The sequence below is a fragment of the Mustelus asterias genome, chromosome 13 (genome assembly GCF_964213995.1).
Source record: "Mustelus asterias chromosome 13, sMusAst1.hap1.1, whole genome shotgun sequence".
NCBI classification, from domain to species: Eukaryota; Metazoa; Chordata; class Chondrichthyes; order Carcharhiniformes; family Triakidae; genus Mustelus; species Mustelus asterias.
The window spans coordinates 41,275,633-41,292,644 of NC_135813.1; the positions used below are offsets into that span (position 1 = coordinate 41,275,633).

A 17,012-nucleotide genomic window follows, 5' to 3' on the forward strand; every position below is an offset into this window, starting at 1 on the left:
TTACGCCACCCAACGAGATTCACGCTCGTTATCTCCTCGCTACACGACGTCGGCAGTCGGGCGAGACCATAGAAGACTACGCCAATGAACTCCTGCAGCTTGCCAGGGGTTGTGACTGTAAGGATGTCTCCGCCGAGCAGTACATGCAAGACCTCGCCCGAGACGCGTTCGTAGCAGGGGTAGGGTCCTCGTACATCAGACTTAAATTATTAGAAAAGGGGAAACTCAACTTGACCCAGGCAATGGGGATGGCCGTGAGGTTGGAGGCGGCGTCGAAGAGCTTGGCGCTGTACCCTGAGGACCACGTGCAGTCAACGTGGTTGGAGCAAGCTCTGCTCCCTCCTCGCCCCGCGAACCCGCGCTCCCAGATCGATTCGACGACGGCGGCAGCTCCAGGTGGCCAGCGATGCTATTTTTGCGGTGGGGCCAAGCATCCACGGCAACAGTGTCCGGCAAGAACGGCAATCTGCAGCCAGTGCGGTAAAAAAGGCCACTACGGCAAAGTCTGCAGGTCCAAACCTAAAAACGGCAGTGCAGCTTGTAACCCTCCAGAACGGAGACCATCTCTTTCGGCGCTGCAGTACCCACGAGGTCCGACCACGTGCGATCTCAGGACGGCGCCATCGTGGCAGACAGAGGAGGAGGAAGACCACCAGGAGTCGCTGCGCTTGGAGCCCTCGGCCACATGCGATTCATGGGGGCGGCCATCATGGTCCACGACGACTAGGAGCGACCAGCAGGGGTCCTCAGCATCCACATCGGCAGCATGCAGCAGCGACCAGCAGGGGTCCTCAGCATCCACATCGGCAGCATGCAGTGACGCCCAGGGGCCAACGGTGGCGTCGATCTCTCTGGATCAGACCAGGCATTACAGACTGGAACATTCCATGATGGAGGTAAAGGTTAGTGGCAGAACTGTGAATTGTCTGTTTGACAGTGGGAGCACCGAAAGTTTCATACACCCTGAAACTGCTAAAAGGTGTGGACTCCGGGTTCTCCCTGCCAAACAGACAATTTCCATGGCATCACAGTCCCGGTCTGTACCGATCCAAGGACAATGTATGGTAACTCTTGAGGTACAGGGCACAGTTTACGAGCAATACAGGCTCCTTGTGCTACCTCACCTTTGCGCGCCAATTCTCCTCGGACTAAACTTTATGGCCCACATGAGGAGTGTGATCCTACAGTACGGTGGGCCACTCCCTTCACTGGCAGTAGGGAACCAGCCGCAGCCTCCAAATTGCCCAAAGCGCCCCGCGTGCAATCTATCCACCCTGAAGATCACGACACCATCCCTTTTTAAAAATCTGGTACCTGGCTGCAAGCCCATCGCTACTAAAAGTAGGCGTTACAGCGCTGAGGACCGGATCTTTATTAGATCTGAGGTTCAGCGGCTCCTCAAGGAAGGGATCATACAGGCCAGTGCTAGTCCGTGGAGAGCGCAGGTCGTGGTAGTCAAAAGCGGGAACAAACCTCGGATGGTCATCGACTATAGTCAGACCATTAATAGATACACGCAGCTGGATGCGTATCCTCTCCCGCGCATTTCTGATATGGTCAATCAGATTGCGCAGTACCGAGTGTTTTCTACCATAGACCTTAAGTCCGCCTACCATCAACTCCCCATCCGCCCAGAGGACCGACAATATACGGCTTTTGAGGCGGATGGTCGTCTATACCAATTCCTCAGGGTTCCATTTGGTGTCACCAATGGGGTCTCGGTCTTCCAGCGTGCTATGGACCGAATGGTGGACCAGAACGGGTTGCGGGCTACCTTCCCGTACCTGGATAACGTCACCATCTGCGGCCATGACCAGCAGGACCACGACACGAATCTCCAACACTTTCTACGCACTGCATCTCGCCTGAACCTGACCTATAACAGGGAGAAGTGCGTATTCCGTACGCATAGGTTAGCCATCCTCGGATACGTGGTGGAAAACGGGGTCATTGGCCCTGATCCAGACCGTATGCGCCCACTCACTGAACTTCCCTTGCCCGCTAGCACGAAAGCACTGAGGAGATGCCTCGGGTTCTTTTCGTATTATGCACAGTGGGTCCCCAACTACGCGGACAAAGCTCGTCCGCTCATTAAGTCCACGACCTTCCCACTTACGCCGGAGGCCCAATTGGCCTTCAAGGTTTTGAAAAGCGACATCTCGAAAGCCACGATGCACGCGGTGGATGAATCCATCCCTTTCCAGGTGGAGAGTGATGCATCGGACTTCGCCCTAGCCGCCACACTAAACCAGGCAGGCAGGCCCGTCGCGTTTTTTTCCTGCACCCTTCAAGGCCCAGAGATTCGGCACTCAGCGGTGGAAAAGGAGGCTCAGGCCATTGTGGAGGCAGTCAGACACTGGCGCCATTACCTGGCAGGTAAGCGGTTCACCCTGATCACGGATCAACGATCCGTGGCGTTTATGTTCAGTAACACGCAGAGGGGCAAGATCAAGAACGATAAGATCTTGCGGTGGAGAATTGAGCTCTCCACCTATAATTACGATATTATGTATCGTCCAGGGAAGCTCAATGAGCCCTCGGATGCCCTCTCGCGCGGAACATGCGCCATCATGCAGGAGGACCGCTTGAAGGCTCTCCACAATGATCTGTGTCATCCTGGAGTCACCAGACTCTACCACTTCATAAAAGCCCGCAACCTACCCTACTCGGTGGAGGAGGTCAGGTCAGTTACTAGAAGTTGTCGGATTTGCGCAGAATGCAAACCACACTTTTATCGACCAGACCGGGCACATTTGGTCAAGGCCACTCGCCCTTTTGAGAGGCTGAGTGTAGATTTTAATGGCCCCCTTCCCTCAACGGATCGGAATGTCTATTTTCTTAACATAATAGACGAATTTTCCCGGTTTCCGTTTGTTTTCCCCTGTGCGGACACGTCGACTGCCACCGTCATCAAGGCATTCAGTGAGCTTTTTACCCTGTTCGGGTACCCCTGCTATATTCATAGCGACAGGGGCTCGTCGTTCATGAGCAACGACTTGAGGCAATTCCTGCTCTCATTCGGGATTGCCTCTAGTAGAACCACGAGCTACAACCCGAGGGGTAACGGACAGGTGGAAAGGGAGAATGCTACAGTCTGGAAGGCTGTCCTACTGGCACTGAAATCCAAGGGCCTTCCAGTCTCCCGGTGGCAGGAGGTCCTTCCAACTGCGCTCCATTCTATCCGCTCCCTCCTGTGTACGGCAACCAATGCTACTCCCCACGAGAGGATGTTCTCATTCCCTCGGAAGTCGTCCTCGGGGACCTCATTGCCAGCCTGGTTGACGTACCCAGGACCCGTCCTTCTGCGGCGCCATGTGAGGGCTCGCAAGTCCGACCCCTTGGTCGAACCGGTCCAACTCCTCCACGCCAACCCTCAGTATGCCTATGTGGCATATCCTGACGGGCGAGAGGACACTGTCTCCATTAGAGACCTGGCGCCCGCAGGGGACGTAGCAACTCCTGTCGCTCCTATTCCCCCAGTCACAGATCCACTACTCCTCATTACTTCCCCAGACGTGGCGCGGTCAGCACCGGGACCAGTGCATAACACTTTTACTCCCATGTACAGCTTGCCTGAGACTCGGAGATCGGCGCCACCATCATCACCACCACCACCACCACCAAACGTTCCAGGATCCCCTACACCATCGCCTCATCAGGGCCGGCCGGCCCGGGAGTCTTTGAGGGGACAGCCAGATGTTGTTTTGAGAGAGCCACCGCAAGCACCTGCTCCGGTTTCGCAACCGGTGTTGAGAAGATCGCAGCGTCGGTGTGGTCCTCCAGACCGTCTGGACTTGTGAATCCTGTTATTTTTTTTGTCATTGTCTGTTTTCATCCACCCCGCCACCTTTGGTTCCTAAAGGAGGGGTGAATGTGGTGAACCATCGTTGGTTCACCACTGGGGTTGTTATTGTGTTACTGTTGGGCTAGGGTGTTGTTGTTATGGGGGTTGTACTATGTTGTTGGGATAGGGTGTTTACCTGTCCTAAGTGTTATCATGGCACACTCCAGTGGGGTCCCGCCTCCGGTGGCAGGGTATAAGACCCCCTGCTCCGGCAGGACCCCTTCAGTCTGAACGGGTGAATTTGTGTTAGTAGTTTCATTGTTAATGTATTAAAGCCTTCAGTTCTAAAGCCTTGTTTCCGGGTGCTCATTGAGGTGCATCATAGTCCTGGACCTTGCTATGTTCCCTGATATGATCTCACAGTGCACAGCCTTATAGAACTTGTCCGGTACCTCGCCCTACATTGAAATATTCCACACGACTGTCATGCATAATTTGCTCAATCTCATCTGAGCGGCAGCAGATAAAGATCCAAGGTGAGTTCATTTCTTGACAAAGGATGTCCCTGCACACCCAACTTCTAACACGAAAGGAAATAAACTAAAATCAAATTGGTATACAGCGATTCATTTTATATGAGACATGAATACTTGTTTTGTAAGCCTATGGACATGCTTTTGTTCACAGCACCAGGGATCTGGGTTCAATTCCCGGCTTGGGTCACTGTCTGTGTGGAGTCTGCACGTTCTCCCCGTGTCTGTGTGGGTTTCCTCTGGGTGCTTCGGTTTCCTCCCACAGTCTGAAACACGTGCTGGTTAGGTGCATTGGCCATGTTAAATTCTCCCTCAGTGTACCCGAACAGACGCCGAAGTGTGGCGACTAGGGGATTTTCACAGTAACTTCATTGCAGTGTTAATGTAAGCCTACTTGTGACATGAATAAATAAATAAATAATGCTGTCTGAGAGATAAGATTGACTGGGAAGCTGATTCCAGGACAATAAAATGGCTGGCAATACTGTCAATGAATTTGGATTTGAATCCTGCCCAGACATTTGCGATAAACCTCTCCTCAACCTCTGTTGGCGATGCGAAATAAACGTGAATTCAAGTGGAATAAACCCAATCTGGTTGGGTTCATGTCTGCAAGTATCTAAAATAACGGTTGGCAGTCTTGCCAAGTCAGGGGACGAGGCATGTTGGTGTGGGACATGGAAACATTCAGAATCCTTAACGATAGGCATATCAACGCTGAATAGGGAAACACTTGGGCACAAAAGCTTCCAAATCTAGCGTTTGGAAGGATGAAGGTGCACGGCTGAAGCTGACTAAATGGACACCTTCCACGTCTGAACTGAAAGAGCTTGATGACACTTGGTCTTCAAATGTTCCAGCATTGACACCCCTCACCTCATGGAGTCATGTGTTTGAAGCAGGCCATATTTGTATTTTTCCACTGTAAACATTTATCTGTACCTATGTGATGCGCGATATAACACACGAGAGGCATGATGTACTCGGGAAATAAAGGCTTTTATTGCCAACAATAACTGAGCTACCACATACAGTACACGATCCCAGACTAAAGGGTCACCAGGCAGAGCAGTGACCTTTATACCTCTCCCAGGAGGCAGAGCCGACTGTGGTGTACCATAACAACTATATTAACAGGTAGAACAGCCCAACCCTAACCCCAACAGTAACATATCTACAGACTCACAGGGTGACAGAAACCGAGAGCAATAAATGTTGTCCGTTGTCAGCTGCACCTTTCATTTTCACTTTTCTTTCTAATGAGATGTGGAAAATATTAGTGGTGGGGTAATTGGAACCCTCCGGTTATTTACATTTTGAATCTCTCCACATGTTCTCTAGAAACCTTCTTTTGTAAAACCGGTTAAAAAATAGAGTGATATCTGACTAATGCCACAGAACAGGATGGGGAAGGCAAAAGTAATAATTAGAATTCAACACCTGGATACTTTTTGCGAGGGTGTCGCGAAATTAGTTATACCATCGCAAAGCATTCAAAAAGGGTATTTTCATCAAGCCCACTTCAAACATAACCAGAAATTGGCTGCCTTGCCATCAAATCAGGTCATGTCTTGGCCGACAGGATCAGCTTTGAGAGCGACCAAAACATACCCAAGTAGAGGATAGGTCAAGTGATTAATCTATCGGGAACAGTCTCAAATAAAAGAGGGCTGAAGGGAACCACGTGTGGTAAGATACACAGGAACAATGGCATCATAGTCACAGTGACTGAAGTCAGGATCAATATCTCATACAGCATAATCAGTGAAGGAAAGTGCCCAAGGTTAGTGAAGCAAAAGTCAAAGAAGACACTGAGAATGCACAGAGTTAGAGATGGAAAGTGAAAAGTGACTGAGAAAGTTGGAAGAAAATGTCAAGTAGAAACCAGGGAAGGGCTGTATTTGATTTGATTTGATTTAACTTATGATTATCACATGTATTATATAGAGTGAAAAGTATTGCTTCTTGCGTGCTATAGAGACAAAGCATACTGTTCATAGAGAAGGAAACGAGAGTGCAGAATGTGGTGTTACAGTCATAGCTAGTGTGTAGAGAAAGATCAACTTAGTGCGAAGTTCAAAAGTCTGACCGCAGCAGGGAAGAAGCTGTTCTTGAGTCGTTGGCAGGTGACCTCAGACTTTTGTATCTTTTTCCCGACAGACAAAGGTGGAAGAGAGGTGCATGGGGTCCTTAATTATGCTGGCTGTTATTCCGAGGTAGCAGGAAGTGTAGACAGAGTCAATGTAGACAACGTGATGGAGATATAGCAATGATCATTCTATTTCATTTATGATCTATGCTGGCAAGACAGGAGCTGTGACTGGTTAAAATCAATGGGGGATTCACACTTTCTCCACTGTAACCTACTGTCATCATTCCTACCTTGACAACCTGTGCTATTTGCAACTTTCAAATCACAGGCCACATTCTGCATTGAATCTTTCTGGACCTAAGACACTCTGCTCTCGTATTTTGAAGTTAAATTTGCTTCATTTCTGCATTTGACTCTGCTAGTTTAATCCAAAACTAGAAGGTAGTTTGCACTCTGCTGCATCACGTCGATGCCTTGACTCCTTGAAGAGAGGTGGCACAGTGGTTAGCGTTGCTGCCTCACAGCTCCAGGGACACGGGTTCAATTCCCAGCTTGGGTCACTGTCTATTCGGAGTCTGCACGTTCTCCCCGTGTCTGCGTGGGTTTCCTCTGGATGCTCCGGTTTCCTCCCACAGTCCAAAAGACGTGCTAGTTAGGTGGATTGGCCATGCTAAATTCTCCCTCAGTGTACCCAAACAGGCGCCAGAGTGAGGCGATTAGGGGATTTTCACAGTAACTTCAATGCAGTGTTAATGTAAACCTACTTGTGACACTAAGAAATAAACTTAATGTCCATTTTAAGCTGCGGAAGTGCTTAGCCATTCCCATGGAACACTTTGCAAATTGCAACCAGCAGTGAGAGTAGCCACTCTCCCTCTTCTCGGGAACATGATGCTGGCTGGGGCAAAGTGCCAGGCTTGCAGAATATCCTCGGGCATCGATATTTATTCCTCCATCCACTCACAATAACGAGCCCAATATTCATTTTTCGGGGCTCCGTGTATCAGGTGCCAATGGCAGGAGGCACCTGCTGAACAGATGGTCCTGGCATCACATATCACTCATATAATGGAATGAAGAAACTTGGAAAGCAACCTAATCCCAAAACCAGGCCAGCTTCCTTTTTACAGTCAGATCAACCCTTTGTTGGATGTCAACCTGTAACTCAAACCCGTATATCCACGATTCCAGACCTGAGATATCTAAATTCTGATCAGAGTCCGGCCTGTAATTTAATCACCAGGATCAATTATTTATCCCATATACAAAAGTAATCAAAAAGATTCTGACATCTAATTATATAATTTGTCATTCCACAGGATATTGGTGCTACTGTCAAAGCCAAACACAAGCCCAACTTGGGCGAACCATGAAGGCATGGGACAAGCAGAAACGGAAGGTGTAGGGAAGGATTTATATTAGACTGGCTACTGGGCAGAAACAAATAAAACACGGTGAAGTCCACCATAATTAAATTAAATTGACTCAGGGCAGTGCTATATGCATATTGTTCAACAATGTGGCGGAATAATGAAGAAAACAAAACTAACAGAATGACAAATCTCTGCATTGGGCTCAGACTGAATTATAGTCATAGAGGTTTACAGCATGGGAACAGGCCCTTCAGCCCAATTTGTCCATGCTGCCCTTTTTTTTAACCACTAAGCTAGTCCTAATTGCCTGCGTTTGGCCCATATCCTTCTATACCCATCTCACCCATGTAACTGTCTAAATGCTTTTTAAAAGACAAAATTGTACCCACCTCTACTACTACCTCTGGCAGCTCATTCCATATACTCACCACCTTCTGAGTGACAAAATTGCTCCTCTGGACCCTTTTGTATCTTTCCCCTCTCACCTTAAACCTATGCCCTCTACTTTTGGGAAAAGATGTTGGCTATCTGGCTAATCTGTGCCCCTCATTATTTTATAGACCTTTATAAGATCACTCCTAAGTCTCCTACGCTCCAGGGAAAAAAAGTCCCAATCTATCCAGTCTCTCCTTATAACTCAAACCATCAAGTCCTGGGAGCATCCTAGTAAATCTTTTCTGCACTCTTTCTAGTTTAATAATATCCTTAGAATTAATTAGAAACTTAGAGAAAGGCAAATAGGAAAAATGAAACAAACTCAATCTGTGTATTGTTTACAAAGAATGCAATTCAAGGGTGTAACCTCTTAAAGCTACATACTAAATGGCATAGGTCAAATAAACTGGGAATATCACCTCAAATTAAAACAAGCTGGATCAGAGGATCTACACATAAATTATGTGGAAAGCAAGTTGAGAAAACGCATGTGAGAACAAAACATTCTGAGGAGTATGTGGAAGGTCAAAGTAGCAGTAACAGAAGCGATTTGATATCTAATAGGGGAGACAAGGCTGATGGGCAGGAACTTTGTTCTCCTATTCAAAATTTTGATCTCTAAGTGAAAAACATTTACTGCAGAGGACATTAAAATGAATTCCCTTGAGTGGATGGGGACCAAAGTAAAATCGATATTAGTTCAAAGCTGGTTTATTTAATTTTTACAGCAGAGGCTTAAATTTTAAAGGAGGATTTTAAAATAAATTATTTAACGCACAAAAAAACCATTAAAATAATATTTGCCACAATATTTTCCTTACCTTAATGAACAGTTCGATCTTGGGGTCCTCGGCCATGTCCTCCTGGCAGACTATTCTGTATCTTGTGCACTCAAGCTCACCAGCTGATCTTGACAGTAACTCCTGAGATCTTGTGGCTGGTTTCTTAAACCCTTCCCTAAGACCACACCCAGAAAGTTTCAAGAAAGACCAAAGGCCTTTCAGCAGAAGCTGACTGTACTCCAGGAAGCAAGCTCCTTCTGCACCTGTTGGATCAAGAGGATTTTCTCTCTCTGCCTTGGCACAAACATGCAGACATTGAGGTGGTCTCCCTCTCTCTACGATCAAACGCTTTTTCTTGCCGACTGCCCGGTGTATATAACCTGCCACCCAGAAACTGAGTGTGTGTGGGAGGGATTATCTGTTAGTTTCTCTCCTCCCAGGTGGTGTTGATTTCATGTCATAGACAGTGAAAGACTTGTTAGAACTAATCCAAGGAAGGTGGAAATGATAAGGTATTGAATTCTTCAAGAGGGTGTAATCTGACCAAATATTTAGTGCATACCACACTGCTATATGCCTGCTTACAATGATGTTTCATGCAAACCATATGTTAGATATATACTACTGAATATGACTGTAAATTACAGAGGAAATGTTACCCCTAAAGTTTATTTATTATTGTCACAAGTAGGCTTACATTAACACTGCAATGAAGCTACTGTGAAAATCCACTAGTCGCCACACTCGGGCGCCTGTTTGGGTACACTGAGGGAGAATTTAGCACGGCCAATGCACCTAACCAGCACATCTTTCGGACTGTGGGAGGAAACCGGAGCACCCGGAGGAAACCCACGCAGACACGGGGAGAACATGCAGGCTCCGCAAATACAGTGACCCAAGCCGGGAATTGAATCAGGGTCCCTGGCGCTGTGAGGCAGCAGTGCCACCATGCCATTCTAGTATTGCGCCTAACTATTATGTCATATTTACATGTATGTATATATATATAAAATATATATATATTACTGTATATTATATGCACATATTGCTGGAAAAAGACATTTAGTCGAAGTTTTTCATCTTGTACTCATCAGGCCAGATTACCAATGTCGGGGGAACTTTACGCTGTATGGGAAGAGAGTTCTGTACTAACAAATGATTTTACATATATTATATGTATTTTTAATGTTTTTGCATAGAGTGTGGTAAAATCAATCTGACCAGATTTTTTTTCTCCATTCATTCATGGGATGTAGGCATCTCTGGGAGGTTCAGCATTTATTATCCATCCCCATAATTATCCGCAACACAAGGCTAATGAACCACCTTTCCAAATACAAAAATATAACTGGATGGACAATTTCAGAGGGCAATTGAGGGTCAACCACATTGCTGTGGCTCTGGTGTCACATGTAGGCCAGACCGGGTAAGGACGGCAGACTTCCTTCCCTACAGGACATTAGTGAACCAGATTGATGTTTCCAACAATTGACAATGGTTTCATGGTTATTATTTAATTCCAGATTTTTTATTGAATTCAAATTTCAGCATCTGCTGTGGTGGGATTTGAACACGGGTCCCCAAAACATTATCCTGGGTCTCTGGATTATTAGTCCAGTGACAGCACCACTACACCACATTGCACTGAGTCTGGAGCCACATGTCAGCCAGGCCACATAAGGACAGCAGATTTCCTTCCCTAAAAAACATTCATGCACCAGATGGGTTTTCCCAACACTCTGTAGTTGTATTCATAGAATCATAGAATTCCTACAGTGCTGAAGGAGGCCATTTGGCCCATCACCAACAACAATCCTTCCCAGGTCCTGTCCTATCCCCGTAACCCCACATATTTACCCTTCTAATCTCCCTGACATTAAGGGGCAATTTAGCATGGCCAATCAACTTAGCCTGCACATTTTCGGACTGTGGGAGGAAACTGGAGCACCTGGAGGAAACCCACGCAGACATGGGGAGAACGTGCAAACTCCATATAGACAGTGACCCAAGGCCGGATTTGAACCCGGGTCCCTGGCACTGTGAGGCAGCAGTGCTAACCACTGTGCCACCGTGCTGCCCATTATCAATGGGAGAATGTGGGCATTGTCACCATTACTGATACTAGATTCATTTATTACCATAAATTACAGCATGTAAGTTGTTCTGGCGTATTAGAAAACCCCATTTTCTGACCCCAAAAGTCATGCCTTTGCATATACTCAGCATATTGGTCAACCACCCTCTGACCACCACCACCACCGCCACCCCCCCCCCCACCGCCCACCACCCCCCGCCCCCCACCACCCCCCGCCCCCCCCCCCCACTTGTCAGCCTTGACCTGCTATACTCACATTAGTAATCAACTTCATTTTTCTCACTTCACAGGAGCATTTTTTAAATTTGCTGGGACATATCTTTACTTACTACAGAGCACGAGGGATGGAGAAGGTGGTACGGGCTGTGTGGCAAGGATGTGCTGGAGTTTAAGACACGTCCGCTCTTTGCACTGGATGCAGATGGCATTTCAAAATGGTGACCAGCCACATCCGGGCCAGAGTTTCACCTGTACACTTGGCGTATCAGTCAACCCCCGCTTTTGGAGGCATTTTTTGAACACTATGCCAGAATCATAAAAACCATACAGTGCAGAAGGAGGCCATTCGGCCCATTAAGTCTGCACTGACTCTCTGACAGAACATCTTACTCAGGCCCACCTACCACTCTGTCCCCATAATCCCACATATCTACACCGTTAATCCCACCAACCCACACATCTTTGGACTGTGGGAGGAAACCGGAGCACCCGGAGGAAACCCACGGAGGCATGGGGAGAACATGCAGACTCCACACAGACAGTGACCCAAGACCAGAATCAAACCCGGGTCCCTGGCACTGTGAGGCAGCAATGCTAAGGTCAGTGAAAGAGTGATGGAAACAGCTTCAGTGATAACTACCAATAGGGAATAGGACCGTTCTTGAAGGTCACAAGTCACAGAGTTATGGGGAAAGAGCAGGGGGTTGGGTGTATTTGGGCAGCTCTTCCAAAGAGTCGGCACAGGCTAGATGGGCTGAATGGCCTCCCTGTGAGCTGTGAGATTCGACAAGGTAGGTTGTAGGGGGAAGGGAAGATTTCCAAAACTGGGAGGGATCGGAATGAGGAACGCCTATCTTGCTTTTACCCATCCCAATAAATAACACTCAGTTCTCTCCTTGCTCCAGAGGCGTGTGCTGGGGCTGTAACTCCTCCCAAAACAGGCAGCACCCTCGTGATTATGAAAGAATGCCAAAGCCAGAAGAAAGAAATGTTGGAGGAAAGCAGACAATTCCACTTCAGATATTCTTCTAAGCAGTAAGCAATGTAGAGAAACCAGTTTGTCCCAGTTAGGAATTCAATAGCAACACAAGGATTGAACACGGTCCCAGTTTTACAACAATATGCAATAAATATTTTTAAATAGAGAAGGTTTAATGCAATTTGCTTCCTGAGCCGTCATGAGATCATGATACACGATAATAATCTGCATTGATATTCTCAGGACTACGCAGTGCGCAAATTAAGAGCGAGCTCGTTATAACATTGAAAGATGGGGAGGTGATGACCGAATGGTATTATCGGTTGTACAGCGGTTAGCGCTGCTGCCTCACAGCGCCAGGGACCTGGACTCGATTCCCAGTTTGGGATGTTGTCTGTGCGGAGTCGGCACATTCTCCCCGTGTTGGCATGGGTTTCCTCCGGGTGCTCCGGTTTCCTCCCACAGTCCGAAAGGTGTGCTGGTTAGGTGCATTGGCCATGCTAAATTCTCCCTCAGTGTACCCGAACAAGCGCCGGAGTGTGGCGACTGGGGGATTTTCATAGTAACTTCATTGCAGTGTGACTGTAAGCCTACTTGTGGCTAATAAATAATCTTTAACTTTATCCAGAAACTCAGCTAATGTTCTGGGGACCCGAGTTCGAATCCCGCCACGGCAGATGGTGGAATTTGAATTCAATAAAAAAAAATCTGGAATTAAGAATCTACTGATGACCATGAAACCATTGTCGATTTTCGGAAAAATGCATCAGGTTCATCAGTATCCTTACCTGGTCTACATGTGGCACCAGAGCCACAGCAATATGGTTGACTCTGAACTACCCTCAGGAACTGGGGATGAGCAATAAATGAGGCCAGCCGGCGACACCCATGTCCCATGAATGAATTTTTTTTAAATTGAAAGATAGGGACGAGATGAAGTAGGTGGGGAAACATAAACACCGTCTTACACTTCATGCACTGAATAATCTGTGCAATGTCAGTTCTAATTTAGAAATAGTAGGTAGTATTCAACCAATTTGCCTGATAACAGTTCCCTTTTTTACATGTAATTAATCAGATATGAAGAAGCCAACTAATAAACCTAATAGAAATGAGCTTGTTCGTTTGTTTTGTATTGTCCCACACATCTTTTTCTCTTCGGGGAATAGTGGGCAAGTGTTGCGAGGATTAGCTGGCTGATTATCAACCTGTCAAGGAAGTCATGACAGCTCCTGTCATGGCCAACAAGCCCTGGAGTGAGATTTGAAAGCAAATCTTCTGGCCCAGATGTTGGGATACTCCCTGCTACAGCTGCTATATGAATGCATCTATTCACATTGTCAGGATGACGTATCATGTGCATGCGGAAAATGATGGGCGGCATGGTGGCGCAGTGGTTGGCACTGCTGCCTCACAGTGCCAAGGAGCCGTGTTCAATTCCGGCCTCGGGTCACTGTCTGTGTGGAGTCTGCACGTTCTCCCTGTGTCTGCGTGGGTTTCCTCCGGGTGCTCCGGTTTCCTCCCACACTCCAACGATGTGCGGGTTACCAAAAGAGAAAATGCTGGAAAATCTCAGCAGGTCTGGCAGCATCTGTAAGGAGAGAAAAGAGCTGATGTTTCGAGTCCAGATGACACTTTGTCAAAGCTTGCGGGTTAGGTTAATTGGCCATGCTAAGTTGACCCTAGAGTCAGGAGGATTAGCAGGGTAAATATGTGGGGTTACGGGGATAGGGCCTGGCTGGGATTGTGGTTGGTGCAGACTCGATGGGCCAAATGGCCTCCTTCTGCACTGTATGGATGCTATGGAATCTTTAATTTCATTGGCTGGTCAGATATATATTCAACTTCTTCAAAGGGCTTTCGCCAAACAAAGATTTTCTGGTCCCACTGATGGCAACCCCCTCCCCCCCCCCCCCCCGCACCCCCCCCCCCTCCCACCCCCCCCGCTCCCACCCCCCCCGCTCCCCCCCCCGCCCCCCCCCCGCCCCCCCCCCACCGCCCCCCCCGCCCCCCCCCCCACCACCACCACCACCACCACCAACCCCCCCCCCCCCCCGCCCCCCCCGCCCCCCCCCCCGCCCCCCCCCCCCCCACCCCACACCACCACCAACACCACACCCCCCCCACCCCCCATGTGTTTCCTGGCAGTGTGGGTGGAATCAATGGGAAATCCCATTGCTCGTAGCAGAACCAGAAGATCCTGCCACCGGCTAATGGCCTCTCATTGATGAGAGAAACACTGTGGGGAGGCCAGAGAATCTTGATGACTGACTTTATAATGGCTGCAAAAGTCACATAACCTACACATTGGCCCAAGTCTGCAACTTCCTGAATGTGTATTTACCTGGAGATGTGGCTCTAGGCTGTTCCCCTGATGGACTTTCCATCTACCATTGTCTGAATTCACAATAAAGTACAAGGAAGGAGGTGTCGAGACTTTCTGGCCCCAGAAACTGCCAGGAACAATGAAGGACTAATGAAACTTATTACGCAAGGAGGGTGCTCTACCTGTTTCAGTGGCAGCTTGAAAGCCTTGCCAATGGGAAATCACCTTCCACTGTGTGCCAATAACAGCTGTCACATGACTGAAACCCCCAATGATTCTCAACATGTTTGTTGGTTACAGTACAGACAAAAACCAGTCTGGAACCAAAAGATCTGAAAGCAGCAAAAAAGCTGCGAGCCTGCCTCTTTCTTTTAATGAAGTGAACCCTGCCTACTTATATCATACTGGGGACTCAGGCAGAGACATTCTGGAGAGACTTCCAATTCCAAAGCAGTGTTTCCTGAGTAAACAGAGGGATAACCGCTAAAAGAACTGCATCAGCCACAAATAGCAGCATAGGGGTCATAGCAGTGAACTCCCGGTGTATTTGCCCTCTACTGGTTGAATCTTAATTTGGCCAAAAGCTAACCTTCTCTGATTTGATTTGATTCATTATTGTCACATGTATTAACATACAGTGAAAAGTATTATTTCTTGCGCACTATACAGACAAAACATACCGTTCATAGAGAAGGAAAGGAGAGAGTGCAGAATGTAGTGTTAGTCATAGCTAGGATGTAGAGAAAGATCAACTTAATGTAAGGTAGGTCCGTTCAAAAGCCTGACAACAGCAGGGAAGAAGCTGTTCTTGAGTCGGTTGGTACATGTCCTGACTTTTGTATCTTTTTCCCAATGGAAGAAGGTGGAAGAGAGAATGTCCGGGGTGTGTGGGGTCCTTAATTATGCTGGCTGCTTTGCCGAGGCAGCAGGAAGTGTAAACTGAGTCAATGGATGGGAGGCTGGTTTGCGTGATGGATTGGGCTACATTTATGACCCTTTGTAATTTTTTGTGGTCTTGGGCAGAGCAGCAGCCATACCAAGCTGTGATACAGCCAGAAAGAATGCTTTCTATGGTGCATCTGTAAAAGTTGCTGAGAGTCGTAGCTGACATGCCAAATTTCCTTAATCTTCTGAGAAAGTGGAGGCATTGGTGGGCTTTCTTAACTATAGCGTCAGCATGGGGGGACCAGGACAGGTCGTTGGTGATCTCGACACCTAAAAACTTGAAGCTCTCAACCCTTTCCACTTCGTCCCCGTTGATGTAGACAGGGGCATGTTCTCCTTTACGCTTCCTGAAATCGAAGTTCTCTAACTCGTAATTTTGCATGTGTGTGTGTGTCTACGTGCACACACGTATGCATGTGCATGCGTGTGAGCATGTGTGTGTTTGTGTGCACACATGTATGCATGTGCATGTGTGTGAGCATGTGTGTGTTTGTGTGCGCACATGTATGTATGTGCATGCGTATAAGCACGTGAGCGAGTTGTGTTCCGACAGTGTCAAAATATTTTTGATATCTTTATCTGAGTGGGTGTTTAGCATAATAAGAATGAACTCAGTTTATGTTTAAACTCAAGAAGACCTGTCAGACTGAGTTCCTTGCTATCAACAAAGTGAAACACATACACTGAATTGGCACATTCATTCTTATAAATTTCAAAAAGCTCTAGAATCGAGGAGTGGGAAAAGGGGAACAAAGAACATTCAGCACTGAAACAGGCCCTTTGGCCCACCCAGCCTGCACCAACACATGACACCTTTCTAAACTAAAGGCCGGTTGCCTCTGAGTGGTCCCTATCTCTCTATCCCCCGCCTATTCATGTATCTGTCAAGATACCTCTTAAAAGTTTCTATTGTATCTGCTTTTACCATCTTCTTTGGCAGTGAATTCCAGGCATTTAACACCATCTGTGTAAAAAAACCTGCCTCTCACATGTCCTTTCACTTTCCCCCCTTTTACCTTTAACCTATGTCCCCTAGCAATTGACATTTCTACCCTGGGAAATAGACTCTGACTATCCATTCTATCCATGCCTCTCATAATGTTGTAAACTTCTATCAGGTCACCCCTCAGCCTCCGACACTCAATTCCTTACAAACATCGTCACCTGGTTGTGACAATATTTAGCTGTTTCATAATTGTTGGGTTTGATAGTAACTCCACAGCAAGTCCTATAACTTCGTCCCTCTCCTTCACTGCTTTAGTTGATCAACATTCAATGAGAAACATTGGCAATCTATCATCGAGACTGCACAGGGTGGCTTAGAGCAGTCCAGGTTTAACTTAAATACATAAGAAATAGGAGCAGGAAGTATGCTGTATGGTGCCTTGAACTTGTTCCACTATTCTATAAGATCTGAGCTGATCTGCTCTGTAATTTTCTGCATGTTTT

General features: G+C 47.3%; 1 protein-coding gene across 1 annotated transcript in view; it reads right to left on the reverse strand.

Moving 5' to 3' along the window:
* Window positions 1-9,374, reverse strand: part of LOC144502561 (chloride intracellular channel protein 4-like) — a 40,722-nt gene extending 31,348 nt beyond the window's left edge. The window contains exon 1 of the mRNA XM_078226663.1: window positions 9,039-9,374. Within this exon, the coding sequence (XP_078082789.1) occupies window positions 9,039-9,074 (36 nt within the window). The 5' untranslated portion in view covers window positions 9,075-9,374. The remainder of the gene's footprint in view (window positions 1-9,038) is intronic.
* Window positions 9,375-17,012: the final 7,638 nt, after the last annotated feature.